This window comes from Chelonoidis abingdonii, chromosome 14 (genome assembly GCF_003597395.2).
Source record: "Chelonoidis abingdonii isolate Lonesome George chromosome 14, CheloAbing_2.0, whole genome shotgun sequence".
NCBI lineage: Eukaryota > Metazoa > Chordata > Testudines > Testudinidae > Chelonoidis > Chelonoidis abingdonii.
In genome coordinates, this window is record NC_133782.1 from 1,418,788 (window position 1) to 1,443,604 (window position 24,817).

Below are 24,817 nucleotides of genomic sequence, written 5' to 3' on the forward strand. Positions count from 1 at the left end.
GTTCTGGAAAATAACATTGCTAAGGGTTTGAAGGGAACTTTGCCTAGTGTGGTGCTCTAATCCTGTCTTGCCACAGGCTTTCATGTGCCCTGGACAGCTGACTGTGGCCTCACTTTGCCCATCAGTAAAATCGGAGTGATGCCCCCCTCCATGCTGGGGTTCCGAGGGGTAATTCAGCTTTGTACCATTTTCAGAATCATGGCTGGAGGGCTCTGTATAAGTGCAAAGTATTAACCATAATTGAATAAATCTTAAGACTAGAAGGGATCATTATTGTCTTACTCCTTGTGACTATATAACGTATGCCCTAGAATTCCACACAGTAATTCTTGCGCTGAGTCCAATAACTGGTGGCTGAACTAGGGTGTATCCTGTAGATCTTTCTAATTTTGATTTTAAATTATTTAAAACTCTTAAACTTACTCCACTGGTTCATCAGAATTTGTGCTAGGCGGGCTCTTGCCCCTTCCTTCTTCTCCCCTTTCCACCAAGTGGGTGCTGTCACCGCTTTGATACCCCCAAAATGTACTGCTCTCTGTCTTTGGTATGAGGCTGGTTTAATCTGCATCAGTATTCCACTGTGCATGGCTCTGTCTGCGAGCACCCTGCCCTGCCAGCCAGCTGTCCGTTATAATGAAATTTAAAAAGAGGGGGGGGGAAAATGGCATGGTTTGACAGGACCTCCTGCTGCTGCAGCTGCCAGTGCCAGCCGTGGACTAGATTTATCTGTATTCCAACCCACCACTACTGAAGTCAAGATCGATCTAATTAGGTATTTTAAGAACTGCTTGCATCCTAAATCTTCCATGGCCATCTTCTCTAGGGAGGAGTAGGGAGGTCTGTGAGGTTCTAAAGTGATATTGGACAGAGAAGAATCTCTGGTGCAGTAGGGGAGCATGTTCTGTATGTGACCTACCTAGAACAAAGGAAGACCTAAGAGCCTTGTGTGTTGCTCAGAAACAAAGGCAAGTCATAGCATTGGTTAGGAGTTTAACAGTTTAATCACATCTGGCCCATTACACTGGAGAAGACAACGTTATCTCCTAGGATAGAGTATGGCTAAGGGTCCAAAGCAGAAGCTTTTGGTGACCAGCTCTGCTTTGCACTCATGCATGTCTTTGCAGACTCTTGGGAATCGGTTGCATCCACACTAGGAAAAAAAGTGGCTAGTTTTGATGTGTTAGCAGGTCAAAGGAAACAGTAGAAGTGAGCCTCCTATTTATCTCAGCCTACTAACAGGCCTTGTCTTCATTCTGATTTTACCTCTTGTTGTTTATCGTGGGTTGGCTAGTAATGGTAAGATCTCACCCTTTTTTTCCCTAGTGCAGACCAGGCTTTTGTGGGTCTGGGTTTGACACTTTTTCAAAAGAGAAGCATCTAGGCCTGTCTTGGAAGGTGATTGTTTTACTATATGGAGATATACCTATCTTTGTTCTGGGTGGGGCATCAGGGTAGGTAACACCTTTGGCCTCAAACCTTGTTTCCCTCCCCCAGACCAACATTTTCCATTCAGATTTTACAAAGCTTCCACATAACAGGGCCAGTATTTATGGAGTTGATTGAGCTGCATTAGGTGCAGTCTGAGGGCCATATGTGACCAAGGGAATGATAAAATATGGCCTGTAGATGTAGGATGAGGACAAAGCTGATCAGCTGCAGGTTCCTCTATTGATGACTAGAAACTGCTGCTGCTTTGAGTCCGTGTGAGAAAATGCACCCATTTACATGTGTCGGTGTGTGTGATATATAGTGCTGCAGGTTCCTGGAAAGCTGTGAGTGTGCCCTATGGTGCCTAGAAATGCAGGTCTGTTTGGGCTAGTACTTCTCATTGTTCCTGCAGGCATCTTGATTTAATTAAGTAGTGGATTCAGCCAAGCTTCATGTCAGCTTCAGTTTAAATAAGCCAAAAATTGTCCATGGCAGTTCAATTAGCTGTGTTCCTGTGCTGCCCATAGGTACTGCTATTAACTGGGCAGTAGGGCGCATTAGAGCATGTTCATTGGAAATAGGCCAAGCAAGTGGAGACTCCTCCTTTTGGCTCAGAAATATTTTAGACTTGGAGAATAATTTTACCATCATTTGGGAAGAGAGATTAAATAGAGAAGGCCAGATCCTGCTAGTGCTACCTGGCATAGTGCTCACTATTAAAAATGGGCCCATTAATGTCAGTGAGACAGCTTCCAGTAGTAAACACTACACCCACTAGTAAGTGTTTGTGTGATTGGGCTCATAGTTTTTGTTCATGCATTGTATCATGAAATAGGACTTCACATCCATGTGTCTGTGGAGGAAGCTATAGGAAGTGGACAGGATAGATGCTGTACCCAAAGAATAAACACTGAAACATTCTTATGACTCAGTGTCCTTGTGGTTCTCCATAAATTCAGTGACTGAAAAAGTCTGAGGGGTCCTCATACATAACCACCTGATTGTGAGCTTGCGGGGAGGTGCTGTGGCTAATATGTAGATGTCTAAGTGGAGGAATTTTGAGGAGGAGAAGTGCGGTGACATTCAGTTGCATGTTGGTTACTCTACTCCTGGAATCCCGGTGTCTATACGTTAAAAAAAGGAAAGCCCAGAGAAGAGCTGCAAGAATTGACGGGAAGTCGGGAAAACCTGTCTTATGACTTGAAGAGATCAGCTTATTTAGGTTATCAATGAGAAGGGTAACAGGTGACCTGGTCCTTGTGTGCAAGTACCGTGCACAAGAGAGGGCTGATAAGAGGGCTCTTAAATCTAGCAGACAAAAGCAACAAGATCCAGCGACTGGACATTGAAAGTAGAAAAATTCAAACTGGAAATCACATTTTTAACAGTAAAGGGAACTAACCATTGACCAGCTATGAAGGGATGTGGTGGAGTCTGTCATTTACAGTCTTTAAATCCAGACTGGATGTGTTTCTAAAAAACGTGCTCTAGCTCATCCTGAAATAATGGGCCTGATGCAGAAATCACTGAGTGAAGTCCTATGGCCTGTGCTGTGGAGGAGGTTGGACAAAAAATCATACTAGTCCCTTCTGGCCTATACATCAGTGAAGCTAGGTAGACAGACCCTAGGGCATATCCGTGACAAATCCACCTTGTCAGTATTCCTGAAGGAATTGGCTCGGTGTTCAGTTACTGACTACAAATCCTAAAGAGGGAGGTGATGCACGGGAGAGAATGAGGTTGGTACATGGGAGCAAGATTGGGGAACAGGGGGTCCTCATATTAGAAAAGATCAGGCCACCCCGGTACAACAGGGAGTGAAGCAACTTCTTACTCCACTGGCAGCCCCCTCATAGCCTCCTCTCTGACACAGAGCAGGTGAACTCTGGCACACTGGAAACACTGGCTTTCTTCCAAGCCAGCAGAACAAGCTGCTAGGATATTTACAACTTTTTAAATGTCATCCTCCTCATTTTAAGGACAAATGGGCTCAATAGCATTTGGGGTTTTTTGTCATCCCTTTTTTTACATGGACAACTCATTTGATATAGTGTGTGTGGTGTAGTTGCCTCTTGCTATCCTGAAGGCCCCTCTGCAGTGAGCCTGCATTCACACAGGCTGCACTGATGTATCCATGGCCATCCTTCACCTCCATTTTATCCTGTCGAAATGACAGAGCAGCTGAACAGTGCCAGCCACCAGATAAACCTGTTATCTCCTCTGCTCTTCCTGCCAGCAGCTCTCCCTGTCTCCTTGGTGTATGAAAAACTGATACCACCTCCAGCAGAAATCTGTTCCTGAGAAAGCTACGTTTATTAGTAGCAAGTGAAACTGTGTATATCTATTTTTTTTTTGTGGTGGTTTTGCTGCCCTTATGTGGCATGCAGATAACCTGTGGTGCAAAGGGGCAGACTCCAAATTGGGGCATGGCACACTGATTACTTAGGTGACTGCAGCCTTTTAATGAAAAAGATGAGCTGTCAGTTTATGTAAAAGCGCCATGCAAACGGATAAATGTCCTTTGTTCTTTGTACACCAGCACAGTTGAGCAAGGCTTCTCTTGGCTGCAGGCTAGGCAGAATTGTGGAAGTGCATGTTAATCTGGTTTGATGGCAATGAGAAGATGATCCCTCTTCTCTGTATATTGCATTTTCGTCTGTGAAAATAACAAACCTTGACACCCCTTTTCCCCCTCCTGTCAGTGAGGCAGTGGAGGAGATTTTTACGGCCACTGTTTCTCATCAATCTTAATCAGCAGGATTAAAGCAAAGACATCATTGAGAAGTTCTAGTTCAGAATACATTGAAATGTATGAAACCTGAGGTCTGTGCTTAATGCATACAGGAAGACAGGAAGTGATAACAAATGATTCGGTGAGGGAGAGAAGGTGAAGGCTGTCTTTTTCTCTGTGGCTTTGTGCTTGCTTCTATCTGCCCTTATTTAAATGTTGCCCTTTGGTGCACTGCCCCATATCTGACATTGGCACAAACTCTGCAAATGATTTTCACCCCCTGCAGTGACCAGGCCTGTAGTGAGGTGATGCAGGGCATGTACCTCACTACTATTGTTTCCACAGCCTCCCATGAATCTGTCTCTCCTCATCCACTCACCTTTGTACCCCAAAATATATGTGAATCCAGACTCTTGTCAGCACAGCAGTCTGTCACTGTCAGTGTCTTAATGGGCAAGACAGAGGAGCCGACGAAAGTGTTACAATTGGAGAACTTGGCGAGAAAGGAATGGAGATGTTTTAATTTGGAATACATTGAAAAACCTAGATTCTATCACAGAATTGTAGGACTGGAAGGGACCTCTAGAGGTCATCTAGTCCGGCCCCCAGAACATGGGCAAGCGCAGCCTGTCTTTCAGGCAGGTACATACCGAGTAGTTAGACACTCGCATGAAGTGAATTGTGGGCACAAAGAGGGAAGTCCAGTTAAGGTCAGGCTGAAAACCAGACCCTGTGTGAGACCAGAGCGAGATTGGGGCTGCATATCATAGAATGTCAGGGTTGGAAGGGACCTCAGGAGGTATCTAGTCCGGCTCCCTGCTCAAAGCAGGAGCAAACCCCCCGACAGATTTTTGTCCCAGATCCCTAAATGGCCCCCTCAAGGACTGAACTTTCAACCCTGGGTTTAGCAGGCCAATGCTCAAACCACTGAGCTATTCCTCTCCCCCATGGGTGTTCCTTCTAAGGGAATGGGGGCCAGCAGGGAGTCTTCCTTTTCTACTTCCTGTAGCTCCTGGGAAGCCTTGAAAACCAGCATTAGAGAGCCACAACACATCCTGCAAGCAAAGAGGCCTAGAACAGAGCTTTCCCTTCCCATGAGATGCTGAGTGACCTGAGCTCCCATGGAAGGTGCCCAGTGCTGTGCAGAATTGGACCCTGACAGTGAGACTGCTGCCATGTCTTGTTAGCAAGGATCTGGAGAGGAGATTCTGCTGTAACATTTGACAGGGAAGAGCTTCTGAAGGAAATTTGTAAAGAATGAAAGAAATTATGTGATGCTTGCTATGCTCTCTCCCCTCACTGAAAACCCTGTTCTTCCTGTGGCTTTGGAGAGCAGCATCTTGTTGTGGGACATTGGCATAGCTATTCATAAAGAGAGCACCTTGAAGCTGTGACCTGCTACACACAAGAAAAGAATCAGGACAAATTTGAGGTACTTAGTTCAGTTGCCCTTCAGACTGTGAAATTTAGTGGGGTTGAACATGAACTTGGGTTGCCTCTTGTGTTTTTGCACAGTTAATATTTTATTCTGTTCCAGGGTTGGGCTGTGAAAATTTTGACCCTTAAGGAGAATCTAGAAGGCTGTAGAGCAGATTTATTTGTTCATTATTTCCTTGTGTGTTGTGCTGAATTTGTATTCCGAACACAGGATTTTCTGTAAATAAGAGCTTTGTTTGAAGGTTTTGCTCTAGCTAATGCCAATTAAATCTCTGCAGAGGCTGTATTCTGGCATGCTTCTACCTTTCTTGAGCTATGCTGTTCTAACAACTGCTCCCTGCTTGGTAACGTAAGGGTCGCTCAGTGCCAGCTTCTGAATGGAGCCTGGTTTGGGTCCAGTATGGCTGTTAGCCATGAAAGAAGCAGCAACGCCATCCCATTAGCTAGGATAGGAAGTGCCAGAAGGAGAGTGAAAGCCGCTGAGAGAGACCTCAGCCAGGGGAGTTAAACGGAACCAGGTTTGGGCTATATTTTTATAACGTCCTTTTTTTTCAGGGCTGTAATTAACAGCAAGAAGATTCCAAAACAGGTTCAAAGTGACACACAAATTTGATAAAGTCCTAGAGGTTTTTCCAGCTTTCAACTAGCTGGGAGAAGAGACGAGACACCTAGAGACCCATTCTTGCAACAGCTTCCCCATTCTTTTATAACCACACTCCAGATCATGGGCAGGAAACCCCTGCAGCTGGAACCACAGCTGTGCCTCTTTTACACCTAGTCCCAGCGAGGAAATGATCCGGTTTTCCTGACCTGTGTGCAACTCTCTCTCTTCACCACCAGAGCACGTCTGTTCCATCCTGGCCTCTCTGCTGCGGAATCTGAGAGGGCAGCAGAGAACGCGGCTGCTGAATAAATTCACGGAGAACGACAGCGAGAAGGTTAGTGCGCTGGAGGCCCAACTCTGTTCTCACTGTTGGAGAACAGGGCAAGGGAAGATGGTTAGAACTGGCATAGTGCCAGCATTTCAGTGGCTGTGGGTCTAAGTTGCTGTGTCTCCAGGGGGTGGAAAAAAACCAAAACCTACCAGTAGCAGTGAGACTTGGGAATATGCTAGTTACTTGTGCTAGCTGCTGGCCAGCACGTGGGCTTGTGCTCTTATGTTCCACACGTGTATCCCTCACCCCTAATCCATGGAGTGCTTCATACTTAGCAGGAGTGGCATTTGGGCATGGATTTTCCCTGAAGTACCACCAGCTGATGGATAGCCAGGGTAGCCATCTGCAAAGAAGCAGCTTTTGCAAACCAGTTCTTCCAATGGGAATTGTAAATTCAGTCATCTGATCTGACTTCCATCAGGTCATCTGATCTGACTTCCTGCATTCCACAGCCACTAAAACCCACCCAGTTCCCCCTGTATTGGTCGCAGTAACCTGGATTAGACTAAAGCATGCCAGGCCTCAGGAGACTAAACTGTTGTGTGCCTCGGGGGGACAATAGGAAGGTGCACGAACGTCCAAGGCCCAGCAAGATATACCCAGCTGATCCCAGCAAGTGACCCACGCCCAACACAACCAAGGTCCTTGTCAGTCTAATCTGAGGAAAGATTCCTTCTGACTCTGAAAATGGTGATCAGTGTGGGCCTGAGCAAGACCCACCCACCAACCATCTGAGAATTCCCAGTACTGCCTTGGTGCGGTGTACAGCCCACCCCACCCTTAAGGATTATCTTGGTCCCTCTGTGCAGAACACAGCCATAAACCCTCAACATGCTGTTCACGTGCTGTCCCCATAACTGGTTCTCCAAACTCCAGAAAGTCTCTCATATTGAAAGGCCTTGTTTAATTGCTTAATTCAGTGCAACAGAGAGGGCAGCATTAGCCTGTAATGTGTAACTGCGATCTGAGTGGTCACAACCTGGCTGGACAGACAGCTACCAATGGTTAGTGGGTGGACCCTCCCCTATGGGGAGGCTAGCCCCCACCCCACCCCTTCTGCACTGAGGCCCTACGTGCCCCTCCACCTGACATGGCTGTGGCCCTGAGCCCTCCACCCCAACTCTTCTGCAGCCAGAGAAGCCCCGGGCCAGCCAGAACCCCAAGCCCCCTCCCCCACTCCTCCAATGCTGGAGGAACCCTGGGCCAGCCCCAGCTGCACTGGCCCAAACAGTCCTAGTCATGCCAACCAGCCCACCTGAGCCCCAGGCTGGCCCAAGCTGCCCCAGCTGCGCTGGCCAGAGAATGGGAAAGGTGGTGTGCCTCCCTTCCCGAGACCTCCCAGCCACCCAGCGGAAGAACGCTGAGCTTTTTATATGTGCCATGCAGGTTCCAGGGTGGCTGAGGAGCCAGTATCTGCTACCCAGCTTCCCAGGGTTCATCAGTCATCTCTCTTGAGTCCAGGGAGATGACTGATGAACTCGGGAAGCTGAATAGCAGATACCACCTCCTCAGCTGCCCTGGAACCTCCATAGCACATAATAAGTAAAAACCCACAACCTGGCATCCTGTGGCTGTGCCTTCCCTGGGCTGTTATATCTGCTGTCTATGCAGCTGCCTTTAGGGAGCTGGGGAAAGTGGAGGAGCACAGATCAGAGAAGTGGGCTAAGCTCATGGCCTGGTTGTCCACCTTCTAGTGGGAGCTGATTGGATCACATTGTGATAAGGTGTAGAGATCACTGGCATTTCAATCCAAAGCACTCACCTGTCCAGCGTTCACTCATTCCCGTGTCTCTCCTGGGAGTGGCAGAGCTGCAAGCTGCTTTGTGAGATTTCTGGGAGGACGAACAGTGGAGTAGGAAGGGCTGAATACTGAGTGGAGTGGGCCTTTCTCTTGCTTAGGTCTGTCTCTCTCCTGCCCTCACAGGTTGATAGGCTGATGGAACTGCATTTTAAATACTTGGATGCAATGCAGGTGGCTGACAAGAAGATAGAAGGAGAAAAGCATGTATGTATTGCTTCTTTGTGTTGCCAGCCCGTGTCTCAACTCCTCTTCTTCCTCCCACTCTGAGCCCTCAGCCAGGGAGGGGTGTTTTAATGTCCTGCACATGACACGTTTTTGAGTTGGCTGCCTTCTACCCACTCTCTTGCAAAGAGCTGAATGCCTGCTTGCCTGCAGGGGTAGGTATCCTTTGGGACAAGGTTGTACACAGGGGTTGACTCGCATGCTGCTGTTGGGCAAGGAAGATGTGAATCTCTGTGTAAGAAGCAGATGTTCCTGTCTATAGATGTTCAGCAGCCAAATTGGTGAATTCTGGCCAAACCACAGTGGATCCCCGAGCTCTGGGAACACAATTCACCACTCAACGGACAGGCACCTGTTCTGGTGTCTCATGGGCTACTTTGTGTTGCTCTCACAGTCACTAGCTCTTATACTGTGCAGGTAATGAGAGAGAGCTCAGTGCGTTCTGTCTGCTGGGAGCAGGCATATTGTTTCTGGGCCGAACATAGCAACGAATTCCTGGCTAGCCAAGCCAGTGCTGTGCACTGAGCCTTCATTTCTGTGCTGAGACTTACGCTTTGAGACCTATCTCGCCATGGTTTCCTTTGGGGGGGGGGGAAGAGGTCTTCATTTACCAAAAGCTCTGTCCCTGAACTCACTTTCTTTGTTTTCTACTGTATTTTTAAAAGTTCCCTATGTGCTTTAGATTAACCCTAGGTACGTCTACACTATGGGATTATTCCGATTTTACAGAAACTAGTTTTTTAAAACAGATTGTATAAAGTTGAGTGCAGGCGGCCACAGTAAGCACATTAATTCGGCGGTGTGCTTCCATGTACCGACGCTAGTGTCGATTTCCAGAGCGTTGCACTGTGGATAGCCATTCCATAGCTCCCGCAGTCTCCCCCGCCCCTTGGAATTCTGGGTTGAGATCCCAGTGCCTGATGGGGCAAAAACATTGTCGCGGGTGTTTCTGGGTACAGCCTCACCCCTCCCTCCGTGAAAGTAGCAGACAACTGTTTCGCACCTTTTTTCCTGGGTGAACTGTGCAAACGCCATAGCACAGCAAGCATGGACCCTGCTCAGCTCAAGACCACAGTCGTGGACGTTGTAAACATCTTGCACATTCTAGTGCAGTCTGTGCTGAACCAGGACCTGCAAAACTAGGCGAAGAGGAGGTGGCTACAGCAGCGCGGCGACAAGAGTGATGAGGACATGGACACAGAATTCTCTGAAACCGCGGGCCCCTGTGCTTTGGAGATCCTGCTGGTAATGGGGCAGGTTCTAGCCATTGAATGCCGATTTTGGGCCCGGGAAATAAGCACAGACTGGTGGGAACGCATAGTTTTGCAGGTTTGGGACGATTCCCAGTGGCTGCGAAACTTTCACATGCGTAAGGGCACTTTCATGGAACTTTGTGACTTGCTTTCCTCTGCCCTGAAATGCCAGAATACCAAGATGAGAGCAGCCTTCACAGTTGAGAAGTGAGTGGCAATAGCCCTCTGGAAGCTTGCAACACCAGACAGCTACTGGTCAGTCGGGAATCAATTTGGAGTGGGAAAATCTACCGTGGGGTCTGCTGTGATACTAGTAGCCAAAGCAATCATTAAGCTGCTGCTACGAAAGGTAGTGACTCTGGGAAATGTGCAGGTCATAGTGGATGGCTTTGCTGCAGTGGGATTCCCTAACTCTGGTGGGGCGATAGATGGAACCCATATCCCTATCTTGGCACTGGAGCACCAGGGCATCCAGTACTTTAAACGCACAAGGGGTACTTTCAGTTGTGCTGCAAGCACTGGTGGATCACAAGGACGTTTCACAGCATCCATGTGGGATGGCTGGGAAGAGTTCATGACACTCGCGTCTTCAGGAACACTACTCTGTTTAAACAGCTCCAGCAAGGGAATTACTTCCCAGACCAGAAAATAACAGTTGGAGATGTTGAAATGCCTGTAGTTTCCTGGGGACCAGCCTACCCCTTGATGCCGATGGCTCATGAAGCCATACACAGGCAGCCTGGACAGTAGTCAGGAGTTGTTCAGCTACAGGCTGAGCAAGTGCAGAATGGTGGCAGAATGTGCATACGGCCGTTATAAGGCGCGCTGGCGCACATTACTAGACTCGCTCAGACTTCAGCCAAATCAATGTCCATTGTTATTGCTGCTTGCTGTGTGTGCTCCCTAATCCCTGTGAGAGTAGGGGGAGACCTTTAGGCAAGTGGGAGGCTGAGACAATCACTGGCTGCTGATTACATGCAGCCAGACACCAGGGCGATTAGAAGAGCACACCCGGAAGCGGTGCGGCATCAGAGAAGCTTTGAAAATGAATTTCATCACGGGCAGGGTATGGTCTGTCTGCTGTGTTTGTTTCCCTTGATGAACCCGCCTCCCCTCCCCGATTGACTCATTCCCTGTAAGCAACCACCTTCCTGCTTCGAAATTCAGCTTGCTTTCTAAGGAAATAAGTCACTATCGTTTAAAAATCATGTATTCTTTTATTAATTCATCATAAAAAGAGGGAGAGAACTGACAAGGTAGCCCGGATGTGGTTGGGAGGAGGATAAGAGGAGGAAAAGGCCACTAAAAAAAATTTCAAAGTAATGACAGCCTTTTGGTTGGGCTGTCCACAGGGTGGAGAGGGCCAGTGAACAAAGCGCTTCCTCCAATGCATTCTTACACGTCTGGGTGAGGAGGATATGGAACGTGGTGAGGGTGGTTACACAGGGGCTGCAGCGGCACTCTGTGACCCTGCCGCTGTTCCTGAAGGTCCACCAGATGTCGGAGGATGTCAGTTTGATCATGCAGCAGCCCCAGCGTTGCATCCCGCCACCGCTGATCTTCCTGCCTACACCTCTGATCTTCCTGCCGCCACATCTCATCTCGAGCGTCCCTCCTGTCCTCATGTTGGTCCCTCCTGGCATCTATCCTGTAATTTTATACCACATCCTTCCACTCATTCAGATGAGCTGTTTCATTGCAGGTCATTTCCATGATTTCCAAGAACATTTTGTCTCGCATCTTCTTTTTCCGCCGCCTTATCTGAGAGAGCCTTCGGGATGGAGTAGGGAGGCTTGAAAAATTTGTAGCTGCATGAGGGAGGGAAAAAAGGGAGAGAAGTATTTAAAAAGATACATTGTACAGAACAATGCTTATACTCTTTCACGGTGAACAACACCATTCATCTTACATAGCACATGTGATTTCACTACAAGGTCGCATTTTGCATCTTAATATTGAGTGCCTGCGGCTCTGGTGTTAGAAATCTCACAGGCGCAGGTCCAGGCAGCAGAATTCAGCTTCCATGTGCCCATGGTAAGCCATTTGTCTTTCGGCTTCTGCAGCCTTCATATACACAGTGCCCTCCTTTCCCAAATACCAAGCAAATCCTATTCAGTGCTGCTTCGTTCCTGTTAATATGCAGCAGCAGCAGAAACCACGCCCCCATCCGATTCTATGGGATGATTGATTTACCCCTCCCCGCACCATGTGGCTGGTATCATGGAAGATCACTGCTAGCCAAACGCAAAAAAGCTCAGCGCCAATCCCCTCCGCCCCTGCTTGGCTACCTGCAAGGAAGGATTTTTTTTAAGCAACAGGCAAACAGCCCAGTAAGAATGGCCATGTCTGTCCCCTTAATTAAATTCCTGAATTTCAACTAGGTTACCATGAACGATATCACTCTCCTGAGGATAATACAGCGAGATAAAGAATGGATGTTGCTTGAATGCCAGCAATCACCGGGACCATACGTAGCTAGACTTTGTCATGCAATGATACCAGATTACTTGCCACATGCATGGCATGTTCAAGTGTCCTACCATGGAGGACGGAATAAGGCTGCCCTGCCCAGAAACCTTCTGCAAAGGCTTTTGGAGTACCACCAGGAGAGCTTCATGGAGATGTCCCTGGAGGATTTCCGCTCCATCCCCAGACATTAACAGACTTTTCCAATAACTGTACTGGCCACAAATGCATCCAAAGTCCTCAAGGCAAATTAATCATTAAAAAAACGCTTGCTTTTAAACCATGTTTTATATTTACAAAGGTACACTCACCAGAGGTCGCTTCCATGGCTTCATTGCTGGGCTAGTGGCTTGGGAGGGTGAGAAAAAGCTCCTGGCTGTTGGAGAGAATGGAGTGCTGTGTGCTCTCTGCAAGCTCGTCCTCTCTTCCTCCTCCTCATCTTCCCCGTCCTCAGTATCCTCAGCCATAGCTGTGATTACCACCCCCCTCGGAATCCAGGGACAGGTGTGGGAACTGGTGGTGGACCCCCTAGAATTGCATGCAGCTCGGCGTAGAAGCATCATGTTTCGGCCCTGCCCCGGACCTTCCATTTGCTTCTTTGGTTTTCTGGCAGGCTTGTCTGAGCTCCTTAACTTTCACACGGCACTGTACTGAGTCCCTGGTGTGGCCTCTCACCATCATGGCCTTGGAAATTTTTTCAAATGTGTTTTTTCATTTCGTCTTTGGAAGCGGAGTTCTGTTAGCACTGAATCCTCTCCCCATATAGCGATCAGATCCAGTACCTCTCGTGCGGTCCAGGCTGGTGCTCTTTTTCGATTCTCAGGAGACTGCATTGTTACATGTGCTGATGAACTCTGCGTGGTCACCTCTGCTGGTGAGCTTTCCAAACAGGAAATGAAATTCAAAAGTTCTTGGGGCTTTTCCTGTCTACTTGGCCAGTGCATCCGAGTTCAGATGGCTTTCCAGAGCGGTCACTGGTGCACTGTGGGATACTGCCCGGAGGCCAATACCATCAATTTGCGGCCACTTTAGTCCTCATCCAACATGGCAATTCCGATTTCAGCGCTACTCCTCTCGTCGGGGAGGAGTACAGAAACTGGTTTAAAGAGCCCTTTATATCGATATAAAGGGCCTCGTTGTGTGGACAGGTGCAAGGTTAAATCGGTTTAACGCTGCTAAATTCGATATAAATGCGTAGTGTAGACGAGGCCCCTGTCTCTTAAAACGTGCCCAGCCTTTCCTGCCTTCCTGTTACCCTCTAACTTCTAACTGTCACCACACTGTTCAAATGGCAGCCACCTTTTGCTGCTCAACTACAGCTGTCTTGATTGGTGGTTTTCATTTGCTTCCAGCTCTGTAACGCAGCACTTCTGTCCTGCCTCATTAGCCTTCTCCAGATAGGCATCCTCACAGTGCTCACACAGCTACTGCTAGCAAGGCCCCAGCATGACTACTTTGAGCAGGGAGGGGATGGTATTTTTGTCTGAGAAACAAGGTTAGAACCATATTGTAAAATCATGCTACAGCCTACTGGGTTGGGTCGCTCACTATGCAGCACAGTTGTCTAGCCAAGTTCTTTGGTGAAAATCCTTGTCGCTGGCTAGGGAAGCTGATAGCAGGACCTGGTAGCAACAACCGCATTTTAACACAAGTGTAACTAGCTTGGCTGTGCTTCCACCATGCACAGGGGCTAGGTGTAAAGTGTTTTGGATTAACATATTTGGGTTTGTTTATTTGTGTATGTGCGTATATATGTGTACACACACACACACACACACTGTACAGTGATTCCTGAGTCTACGACTGCAGTAGCTGTTTCTCTTTGCAGTCACTTTTACTAGACTGAAACGTTACTGGGGCTGGCAGATGGGGGGGGAGTAAGTGACATGCAGTGTGACAATTACATGGTAATATTCAAGGCCTCCTTCCTGCCTCTTTAGAGTCCTGATCAGCTGTGAGGGAGCTTCTATCCAGATTAGATGGGGCTGCAGCCAAAGACTGATGGTTGCTCCAAGCACCTACAGTGGATCATTCTGAATGACATGAGCTTTGGTACCAGGTCGTATTTTCTTGGAACTGAAGCTGATACAGACTTCCCTGAACGAGAGGACAAGCTGTTGGAGTCAGGAGGCAGCTTGCGGAGCTGTTAGTGAGTTTGGCCCGCTTCCCACAAGATTATGGGTATCTGCACTGAACAGGGTGTGAAATTGATTAGCACTGAGGGAGAGTAATCACGGCTGTGTCTCTCTCTAGCACATGAGCTGACTCTGCATGACACAGGCTGCAAACCCCCCACCAGTCTCTGACAAACATCTGTCTCCTCAATGCCAAGGCCAGTTCACTGGGCACGGGCAAACGTTCTGAGGGCATTCGAGCTCAGCAGCTTCCTCACTGCTCAAAAAGGCAGAGGGATGAGTGATGAATTGAGTCACATCCGCTGCCAGCGTTCAGGCCCCATATGGACAGCTGCAGCTTCACAAATGAACAGTGGCCTGCAGCAAAACAGCGTTTTCCCTTCCTTCCCCACCCTCTCCATTGCTTCTGTTCAAACGCAGCAAGAAATGATTGATTCTGTACATTTCAGTGTTGGTGGGTGGGGTTCAGAGCTTGAAGATTCAGGCTAAGGGCACTCTCTGGTGCCTAGCAGAGTGTGGGCAACTGCTGCTTAGAGCCTCCTCCCTCCCCTCACTAGCTCTGTTTGCTCTTTTATAGTTCGTCTTTCATCCAAAAGGTTCTCAAAGCATTCCATGAATATTACACCTGCAGAATCCCTTTAGCCCTCAGGCAGCCAGCATGTGGTATGAAGGGAGAGGGGAACTTGGGGCCCGGGATGTTTGAGTGGGGACCTTTCCCTTAGAGACTGTGCCAGAGTTCCTCAGCATCCATGGAGAGCAGACAGCACCTGTAGTTAAACTGCGCAGGACTTGCTCCATTTACATGGTAACGATGAGGGGCTGAATTGACCCAGCCAAAGGTATAAATATTTCACCTTTGAGGTTTGCCCCACTCCCTGCTGTTCCAGGACTGGGCCTCTCCTACTCAGAGATGAGTGGCATTAGGAAGCCCTGTGCATTCACCGAGCTCAGCACATTTGTGACAGATCTGTTCCACTTGTGCTGTGCCCAGCTGGCTTTGCTGCCTGACTTCCTATTTTAGGGGCATGGGAAAAGAGGACTCTCTTACAGCTCAGATCCTCTGTTAGCGAAGTGCAGCTAGAAAGGCTGCACCCTCCCTGCAGTGTTCTTGCCACTCCCCCGTGCCAGCTCCCCGTAGTTTGGAATGGCTAGAATAAATGGTTACTTCTTACCCTGCCTCCCCTAGCTCTGGGGATGTTTAGGAGAGAGCAGAAATGTCCCCCATGTCCTTCGACCTTCTGCAGCACCTTTCATCTCAGCATTGCAAAGGCCTTTACGGGTATTAAGTGATGCTTCGGATCGTCCCTGTGCAATAGGCTGTGTTCTGCATCCAGGGGTGCCAGTTTGCACCTCTTCAAGGGTGGCAGGCAGCAGCAGCAGAGCCAGTAGGTCACCAGATGAGAGATGGTCCAGTGGTTAGTGCGCTAGTCTGGCCTTTGGGATACCAGGGTCCAAATTTTGCTCTGTCACATGTATCATGTGTGTCACTGGGCAAGTTGTTTGATCTCTCTGGGCTTCTGTTCTCCTCGGTGTTATGGGGAGAATAGCTCTGTCCTGCCTCCCAGGGGTGCTGTGAAGTTAAATCCATTAAAGATTGTGACTTGCTCAGATCCTCTGGTGATGGAGGCCATAGAAAGGGGATGAATTACTTGGTGATTCCCTGTTCTGTTCATTCCCTATGGGGCACCTGGCATTGGCCACTGTCGGCAGACAGGATACTGGGCTAGGTAGACCTTTGGTCTGACCCAGTCTGGCCGTTCTGATGTTCTAAGTACCTAACAGATTTTTAGCACCCTCTGCATGCTCTCAGCAGCTCCAATTTCCTCCGTCTCATCGAGGCAGGTCCCACTGGAAGCAATGTCCTTTTTGGCTCCACCACGGTGAGCACCAGGGAAGAGGCCCAGGAGGTGTCCTAACTGCAGCACTCACATTAATGCTAAAGTAATTGGTCTGAAAGCTGTATTGTAAGCTCCTCTGGGCAGCCCCAGGTCCCCAAGATGAAAGATCTTACCAACATTTTATACTGTAAGCTTCTAGGAAAAGTTTTATGGCGTATATTTGCAGGGGTCAGGCTGGATGGTCATGGTGGCCCCTTCAGCCTGGGATTTTGTGACTCTGTGAATCCTCCTGTTTATCCCTGTGCTTTTTGGGCCAGGGGAAGAACAGGATTACCTGAATTATCCTGAACACGCTCATAAGCCTTGCAGCTCTGCGTAAAGACCATGACTATAACCAAATCTCATACTGGGGCTCAGGACAGAATCCACCCCCATATGCACGATTGCCTTGATGCAATCTGGGGGTTTTTCACTTTCTTCAGAAGCATCAAAGATTGGCCAAAGTTGGAGATGGGGCTTAGGTCAGCATGGACCAGTTCTCTGAGGTATACAGAGAATCCTTTGATGCCTGGCTTGTGTGTCTTGCTCACCAGATTTGAGGTGGGAAAGGAATCTTCTCCCCTTCTTCCCTGGTCACACTGGCTGGGACTCTGGGTTCCTTTGCCGCGGTGAGTGTGGTTCTCCTGTTAGGTTCTTGTGGGCATCTCACCGAAACAATTCCCTGCCAGTGTAGAGACCTCAGGCCCTGGTGGCACTTTGGTCCCTCCTGTTCTCTGCCTGTGGACACAAGTTTAGTCTTTTGAGGACTGCAATGCATTAGTCTTAACTGAAATCATTGGGCTCAGAGTAGGGGGTCTGGGTGAAACTGACTGGCCTGTATTACACAGATCAGACTAAATGATCTAATGGTCCCTTCTGGCTTTACGCTGTATGGAATCTATTACATTAATAAGTTGATCCTACACGTCTTAGCACAGTAGGTCCCAATCCTGGCTGGGATCTGTAGATGGTACTGTAATAATAAATCTCTATGCATTCTCTGTGCTGCCAAGGCCATAACTGAGTAGCAGAAGCCTGGAAGCCCCTCCCAGAAAGTCCTCTCCAGCCATTTTCCTTCACAAGGCAGCTCAAGGTAGCTGCGGATTTTGGCAAAAAGTATAGCATGCCATGCAGTAACCCAAGAAGGGCACTGGGGCTCCACCCTTCTATCGGAAACTTCCGAAGGGGAGGCAACTTTACACATAACTGGGAGCAGGTGCTGAGGGACAGTAGATAGAGGTTAGAGATGCATCTTCCTTCAGTTGGCCATTTCAAGATGGTTCTGCCAGCAAATGCCCCCATCAGAGGGGAGTAGAGACAGTTTGAGTTCATGGCCCTGTTGTGTCCCTCTCACTTTCCAGGGAGGCAGGGGGATCAGTCAACACAGGCATAGTGCGCATTAGTGGTTATTCACGGGGGTTATGGAATAAATTTCTGCTCTCCTTCTAGTTCCCAGAAATAAGTTGTCTCCCTTCTGGATGCCTAGAAAAAAACAAGAGCATTGGACCCTAAAAACTGCAGAAGTGGGAACTGGGAAAGGCTTGGAGATGTCTGCTTGCTTTGGTTTGGGGGCCCCATTCGGCTCTGATGTGGCTCAAGGAGTTTGCTCTCTTTGCCTACTTCTACAGGAATAGAGACTTCCCTAACGCTGATACCCACAGGGCACCTACCTGCACATACCTACTGTACACCAATCATCAAACCATCTAACATTGGTGCTTGGCCCTTCAATACTGCGCTCTGCCACTCAGGGTCAACATAGTGCCCGAGGCCTTCACCAAGGTGATGGGCATGAAGGGAGCTGCCCTCAGGTTTTGCTAGGATTCCATGCTTAGAGAGGCTTAGCCCTCTTGGCCTTCACCTTCTAGGTAACTTCCTAGGCAGAGCTTCACTCATGCTTCTGATTGATCTCCTGCAATGAAGGGCCCTGTTCCCAGAGAATCTGGATCTACAGCTCAATGTCCCCCAACAGGTTCATTACTGCCTGGGCTGGGATGAGTGAGACTTCGATCTGCTTCTTTCGTAGATGGATGAAAGCCACATTATGCAGGGCGCTTTGGAGGCTGACTTAGTGGAGCAGAATTTGGTCCAGTATGAGAGTTGGCTTCATATCAGTATGGTGGAGCTATGCACTTTCTGCGGGGTTGGAAGTGATCAGGCGATGAGTTAGCAGCATTCATCCCAACAGCCATATGAAGCCGAGGACTTCCTTTTCCAACACCAGTGCGTCTTAGTGCTTAGTAGGAAATAAAGCCTAGAAAATATCGAATCCTTGGCTTGTGAGGGAAGTGTCTTGTTCCCTCTCGAGCTTTTTAATCCCTGCTGTAGGAAAAGGTGCAGAACCCCCTGGGCTCTTAGCTCTGTCTAGAAGGAGATATAATTATAGGCAGCAGTAACTGCGGCGAGCTCTGAAAAGGGAAGAAAAAGGCGAGACAGTTTAATATTTTTTTTAGTTCCACAGAAAATTATGCTCAGCAGGTTTATTCAGTAAAATGTTCTCACCAGATACTTTGCACTATAATGACTTACAAATTACATGCTAATTGTGCTACAGTTAAGTCATTCCACCCTTGAAAGAACAAGATGGACTGAACTAGAACTGAAGCAGTGTCCACAGATTTTGATAGCTTAAATGGGGATTTGTATTAGTCTGGCATTTGAGTTCAGTTTGAATTGCATGGAATTGAATTGAGGGCCAGAGATAATGAGGGGGGGTTAATGTAAAGTATAAGCAGTATAACTATGTTCCCTGGAGGGCATTCAGATTGCAGAATCTGGCTAAAGTTATGCAGTTGATTGGTCGTCTCGCTGTCTGTATTGTGAGCTTCTTCAGGAACAAGCCAAGAGGCTAAAGTGAGCTTTATAAGCTCCACTGCTGGGATTGCTGGGTCCTCTAGACAAGTCATGTTGAATGCCCTGTCACACTTCCCAGTTCTAGCTCCCAAAGTTTACTGTAGCTGCAGCCTTATGTTTACTGATTCCCTGGAGATGCTAGGCATTGTAGCAAACCGTGAGCTTTTCAGCTATTGCTGATTGGCCGCTCGGTTTACAGATGCACAAATGCATCTCAGCATGTAGGCAGAAATGAAGAAAACTTCACAGGACAGTGCAGTTGCTTTCTGTATGCAGGTTTGAGCACTCAGCTGTCACCTTGACATGACCTAGATGTAGACCTGCCCTTTTGCCTGCAGTAGGAACTGTGACCCCATCCGGAAATCAGTCCCAAGCCTGCATTTCAAGGAACATGATGGCAAATCAGTGTGTGAGAGAAGCTGGGAGATCAGAGTGTCTGTTTTCACTGAGGTGGCAGGATGCATGAAATCGGCTCAGTGCATCTTTGGCATATTATTTAAGAACACAGGCTGCATGGAACAAGTCATTCTCCTTTGGTAACACTGTATGGGGCCTCCAGTGCCTTTTGGACTCTGAGTGAATTTACCAAGGCCCTTAACGCTGTTTCTTTACAATCTGAAGTGTACAAACTAAGATAAAAGATGTGGTGTTAGCTAACACACACTCAAACTCTAGTGGGGACCATAGGAGAAGTCTAGGCTTTCACTTGGCCACCTTAGTATGTGTTAAAGAACATTAGCTTATGCATTAGCTTAACGTTTCACCTTTAAATCTCAGTTTAGATGGCTTATAGGACTCCCCTAGTGCATGTGGGTCACAGCAGCATAGCTAGGTCCTGCTGGGATGTAGGGATGGAATGCCAGGTCTTTGGTGTTTTGTAGTAGTATCTGTCTTCTCCTCTCTCCTTTTGCTTTGGACATTGTTCCAGTTCACTGTGCAATTGGGCTGCTGTGATTTGTGAGCAAATTGCAAATCTTTACGCTTTAGTCCTAGTCATTCCTGATCCTCCTGGTGACTGATTTACACCCCCTTTCTCTGTTGGCTGCTCCTGCCAACCCTACAGGCATGTGCTCTGCTCTCCATCCCACAGGCTTTTCTTTTGCTGGGCTGGATGAGGCATTTAATGGTGAGTGAGTTGCTGGTGGATACCTAACTCACGGGATGTGCTGAGTGCCTCAGTCATGAAATCACCTCAGGAATGTGGCAGACATCCTCCTTCCTTGCCTTTCCCCTCTCCCCATGTGAACCTGCGCAACACGGCAGGATGAAGGGAACGAGGGGATGAGCTGCCTACATTAGTGCAGGATCCAAGGCCTAACAGCACTTTTCATGTCCATGCCTGAAGTGATGTAGAATGTTCTGGCTTTTAGCTCTATGCTTTCCTTAGGCTGGTCAGGGCTGGTTTACATTGGGAATTATCTCAGCATTGTTACATCTCTCAGGGGGGTGAAAAATCAACAGCCCTGACAGACGTAACTATACTGAGTCTGACCTACCCCACCCCCAGGTGTAGACAGTGCGAGGCCTGTGGAAGAATTCTTCTATAGTTACCGCCTCTCGGGGAGATGAATTAGCCGTGCTGATGGAAGAACCCCTCTTCTTGGTGTGGTTAGTGTCTACGCTGAGGTGCTGCAGCAGTTTAAGTGTAGGCAGACCTTCAGAATGGTGCAGTGGCATTCGTGACAGTCTGAACTGGTTCTCTCCCACGCTGTTCTGCACTGTCAGTCCTAGCTCTCCTCGGATGAGAGATATGAACTGCCATATAAGGGAGGAGAAGGGTGTGGAGCATCACTTAAGCCCACTTTGCCATGCTGTGCGGAGAAATGTGATCTCTCTACATGGTAGTGGCAGATCCATCATCATCTGTAGCTTTTGAGTCTTCACGTGACACTCTAGGCCTGTCAGTCCTCCCTCATTAGTATGAGAGGAGCTCATTTTAGTTTCACAGAAGCCCATCTTCTTGCTGTCTTCTCACATCAGCAGGGGGCATCTCAGTGAGTATTGGTGGCAGATTAGAAATGGCATCTGAGTCTCATTTGGAGGGTAGCAATTTGACGGCTCAGAGAGACACAAAGTGGAAAGGTGGCTATTTGGTGTTGTACTGCGAGATAGATTAACATTTAAAGGGGGCTGTGGTTAAAAAAGACTAAAAGAATAAATAGCACCTTAGTACTGTATGTATCTCCCTGCGATGTGTCTCATGAGTTGTATCTGCTTAATTTGCTGGTACACAGCAATTTTGCCTCACTGTCAGTGTGGCAGAGCCTGTTATAGCTATGGAAGGTAGGAGCATCATCTTTGCTGCTGCCTGCACAGTCAAGCAAATAGCTGAGTGCTGCTCCCCAGATCACTTCTTCTTGGTAGCGACGTACGTAAGAGAAATAATGAAGTTGCTTTTATGTGGAGAATATGGGAATTTTTGCAATACCTTCATGAACAATGTGTGCCTCAGTTTGTGCTCTCACTTTGTATCCCTACCCACTGAGTGCTAAGGGGTTAATTTCTCTCCGGGATGGGGAGGGTAAACAGGTGAATATCATGTACGCCTGCCTAGATTGGAGCCAGTTACGCTATCAAGAACTAACTGGAATCAGCACAGGTGAATGGCGTGTCCTGAAGCGACAACAGACGTTCCAATGACTGAACAGTAGCTTTCAGCGACTGGGAGCCAAGGAAGCTGACCATATGAACAGAGCGTGGCTCCAACCGAAGACAAAGGATCCAGAAGTGACCAGACAGTCTGTGGCTGCTGCACATTGTGGGTCAGAGAGTGACTGAGAGACTGATGAAACACAGGAGGCTCGTAAGAGTGAGGGAGATTACTCTGTTATGGTGTACTCTGACTTACACTTGGCTTTGCCATTCTAACCTGGACCCTCCTATGCTGTAGTCCAGGTGGCTAATAAACGCTGCCTTGTTTTGTAAAGCCTGTTCTGCCTCCTTGCAGACACTGGCTGCATTGCTCCCTAAAAGGCCCAGATCTCTGTCAGGAATCTGAACTCCTTGGACTCTGTGCAGAGTCATGCGACTGTAGTGGGAACACCCACATTGTGTTGCCAGGTGGCTTACCCTGTAAAAAGCTGTGCTGAGGGCCTACTGAATAATGAGGTGTTCCCAAAGAGACTGTAAAGGCTGGGGTGTCGAACCCCTGTAAATCCACAACTGGCTGCAGCCCTGGCAGTCTGCAAATCGTACCCATTACTGTGTGCTCAGTGTAAGAATTAAGTGCTGTCGAGGGCGATAGGCCATGGGGGGTCTTGTGGGGGGATGGAGGAGCTGCTGTGAATGGAACTTTGAGAGCATTTAAAGGGCCAGCACGGTCCCTAACAGACTATGTATGCGTCAGATAGGCAGTTGGTGTACTGGGAAGTTAATAGGAGCTGTGGGCGGGCTGTCAGAAGTCGTCCGCCCCCCGAGCATCCCAGGCATTTGACTGGCAACCATGGCTCTCCAGCCCCAGGGGTGGAGTACGCCTGGAGCTGCAGCATCCCTTGCCATATGGGGGGAAATGTCTGGGCAAGCTGCACAATGGTGTAGCCACAAGCTCTCCCCACTACAAAGCCCCTACATCCTGGGTCACAGTGAGCTCCTGAAGAGCTGTACTTCAAGGTGTCCAGGCCCCCAGCAAGGTCTGTGACCCCCTGTAACTGCCACGCCTCCCTCCCCCCATCTCAAACAGGAGAACCCGTTTTGGGTCTGCTATTGGGGCCCTTTGTGCCTGTGGCATGGTGGGCAAGTGTAGAGGGGAAACAGGACAGTTTGGGCATTCTCCCCTGAACTCAGGAATGAAGTCTGCCCTCAGAGCATAGCTTTACATCTGGAAAGTTCTCCGTCCCTGCTGGGGCTGCCGCAGAGGTCCTCATACTGCATGGGCGTGTCACTGCATGAGTCGGTCTTCCTGCCCATCTCCCGATCAGGCTTGTTTTAGTTGGGCTCAGGGATAGTTGTTTTTCCTTTGTGGGGTTGCCAGTGAGTGACAACTCGCATGCAGCACACAGAGCTGTAACATCCCACTCCACAGTGCTGCCATCCTTCACGAGCACTCTCGGACTGTGAGGCCTGGTGGCATCTGGTGAGCTCTCCAGAAGGTGTTTGCAAGATGCCAGGAAGCCTGTCCTAGTGCCAACCTCCTGAACTTGAGTGGGAGGAAACTCAGTGCTTGCATAAGATTCAGAAGCCTTTCCACAGGCAGCAACATCCTGCTCTTGAACTCTGCACAGCCATGTCTGTGTCCATTCTTCAGAGAGGTGGAGTGTGTTAAAGTTGCCTGGGACTGCTAGAGTCCAGGGTTTTCTGCCACTTGGGCATCCCTGTTTTGTCGATAACCCAGTCGCCTTTAAAGCCTTTTCTGAGTCTCGCACACTGAATCTGTCGGAGAGGAGTGACTTATTTCATCCCACATATGGCTGGTCGGGAGATTTGTCTTCCTTCCCCGTTTCTGAGGCATCCATTGAGTTGTCCTAGTTCCGTGTCTCAGGCATGTTGAGCAGTCATTGAGAAGAGCCCTTGACCATCTGAAGAAGAAGATTAACGGTAGCAGATGGTGGGACCCTGCAGAGGAAAGCAGGATGGGGGTTTCCAGTCGCACTCGGTTAAGATGCTGAAACCCTGTGTTAAGATGCAGTGCCAATATTAAGCTCTTGTCTGTGCTAGCAGGGCTTTGCCAGTAGGGCTCGGCTGGCAAACCTGCTCGTGGAGAGCCAGCTTATACTGGCAAGAGCTCTGTTGCTGGTGTAGCTTATACCTGTTCCCTGAACAAAGTAAGCGCTTACTGCCATTATAATCGTGTCTAGCAAAGAACTCTGTCGGGAGTGTGGTAGTTTTTAAACCACACGCCTAACTGACAGATGTCGGCAGTATCTATAAGTGTACATCAGGCCTCTGCTGGTCTGAGAGGTGGGCACAGTTAGCTCCAGCCAGGAACTGAAGGGGGAGGGAGTCTCTCTCGGAGCCCCGAGACAACAAAGGAGCTAGGGCAGAGGAGGTCCCGGAGGACAACTCTTAAGCGCGGGGCAGGGGCTCAACCTGTGGACAGACCCCTTAGCATTGTTAGTATTTTGGGCAGTGGGGAGGAGTGGGATGGATGGATGGATGGCTTAGTGCCCCCTTCCCTCCCCCCCCCCCTTACAGGGTTTTATAGGGCCCTGGTAGCTTGAGTCACTGATGCTGGCCTGGTGTTAAATATCTCACCAGGACACACACTCTGCTTCCCAATAGATGTGTTAGAGGGGCTATGCATGAGGCATCTGCTGAGGGACACCTCCTGAGCACTGTCGGTGTCCTCTCCAGCAGACGCTGTGCTCAGGAGTTTGTAATGTAAGAGTCTGTTGCAGAGGTGGGAAGGGTTAATTCTCCTCCTGGTTACTAAGGGACTCTGCCTGTAATTGCACTGCAGAGGTAGGCTCAGAAAGCCAGAAAAAGTTGGTAGCCGAAATCAGCTTGTGGCACTTGTGACCTTGTGTGCATCTTTGTCTGCAGCACACACACACACAGAGACACACAGGAGGCTCTCCTTGCTGAGCGTTGCAGGTAGAGTGTACTCGCTGGCGATGGCTCTAATGAGGAAATATTGCTCTGCTGGTTTGTGCCCACCTGCCAGACCACTGCATAATAAATCAAACAAGCTGCAGAGAGCTAGCAGGGCCTGACAGGCTGCTTCCTTTATTTTCTAAAAAAAAC

The 24,817-nt window shown here is 48.7% G+C and overlaps 1 protein-coding gene across 1 annotated transcript in view; it reads left to right on the forward strand.

Annotated features, from left to right (window-relative positions):
• The window catches only part of CTNNBL1 (catenin beta like 1), a 79,370-nt gene that overhangs the window by 47,411 nt on the left and 7,142 nt on the right, over positions 1–24,817 (forward strand). The window contains exons 11-12 of the mRNA XM_032762425.2: positions 6,437–6,534; positions 8,456–8,536. Coding sequence (XP_032618316.2) covers positions 6,437–6,534; positions 8,456–8,536 — 179 coding nt within the window. The remainder of the gene's footprint in view (positions 1–6,436; positions 6,535–8,455; positions 8,537–24,817) is intronic.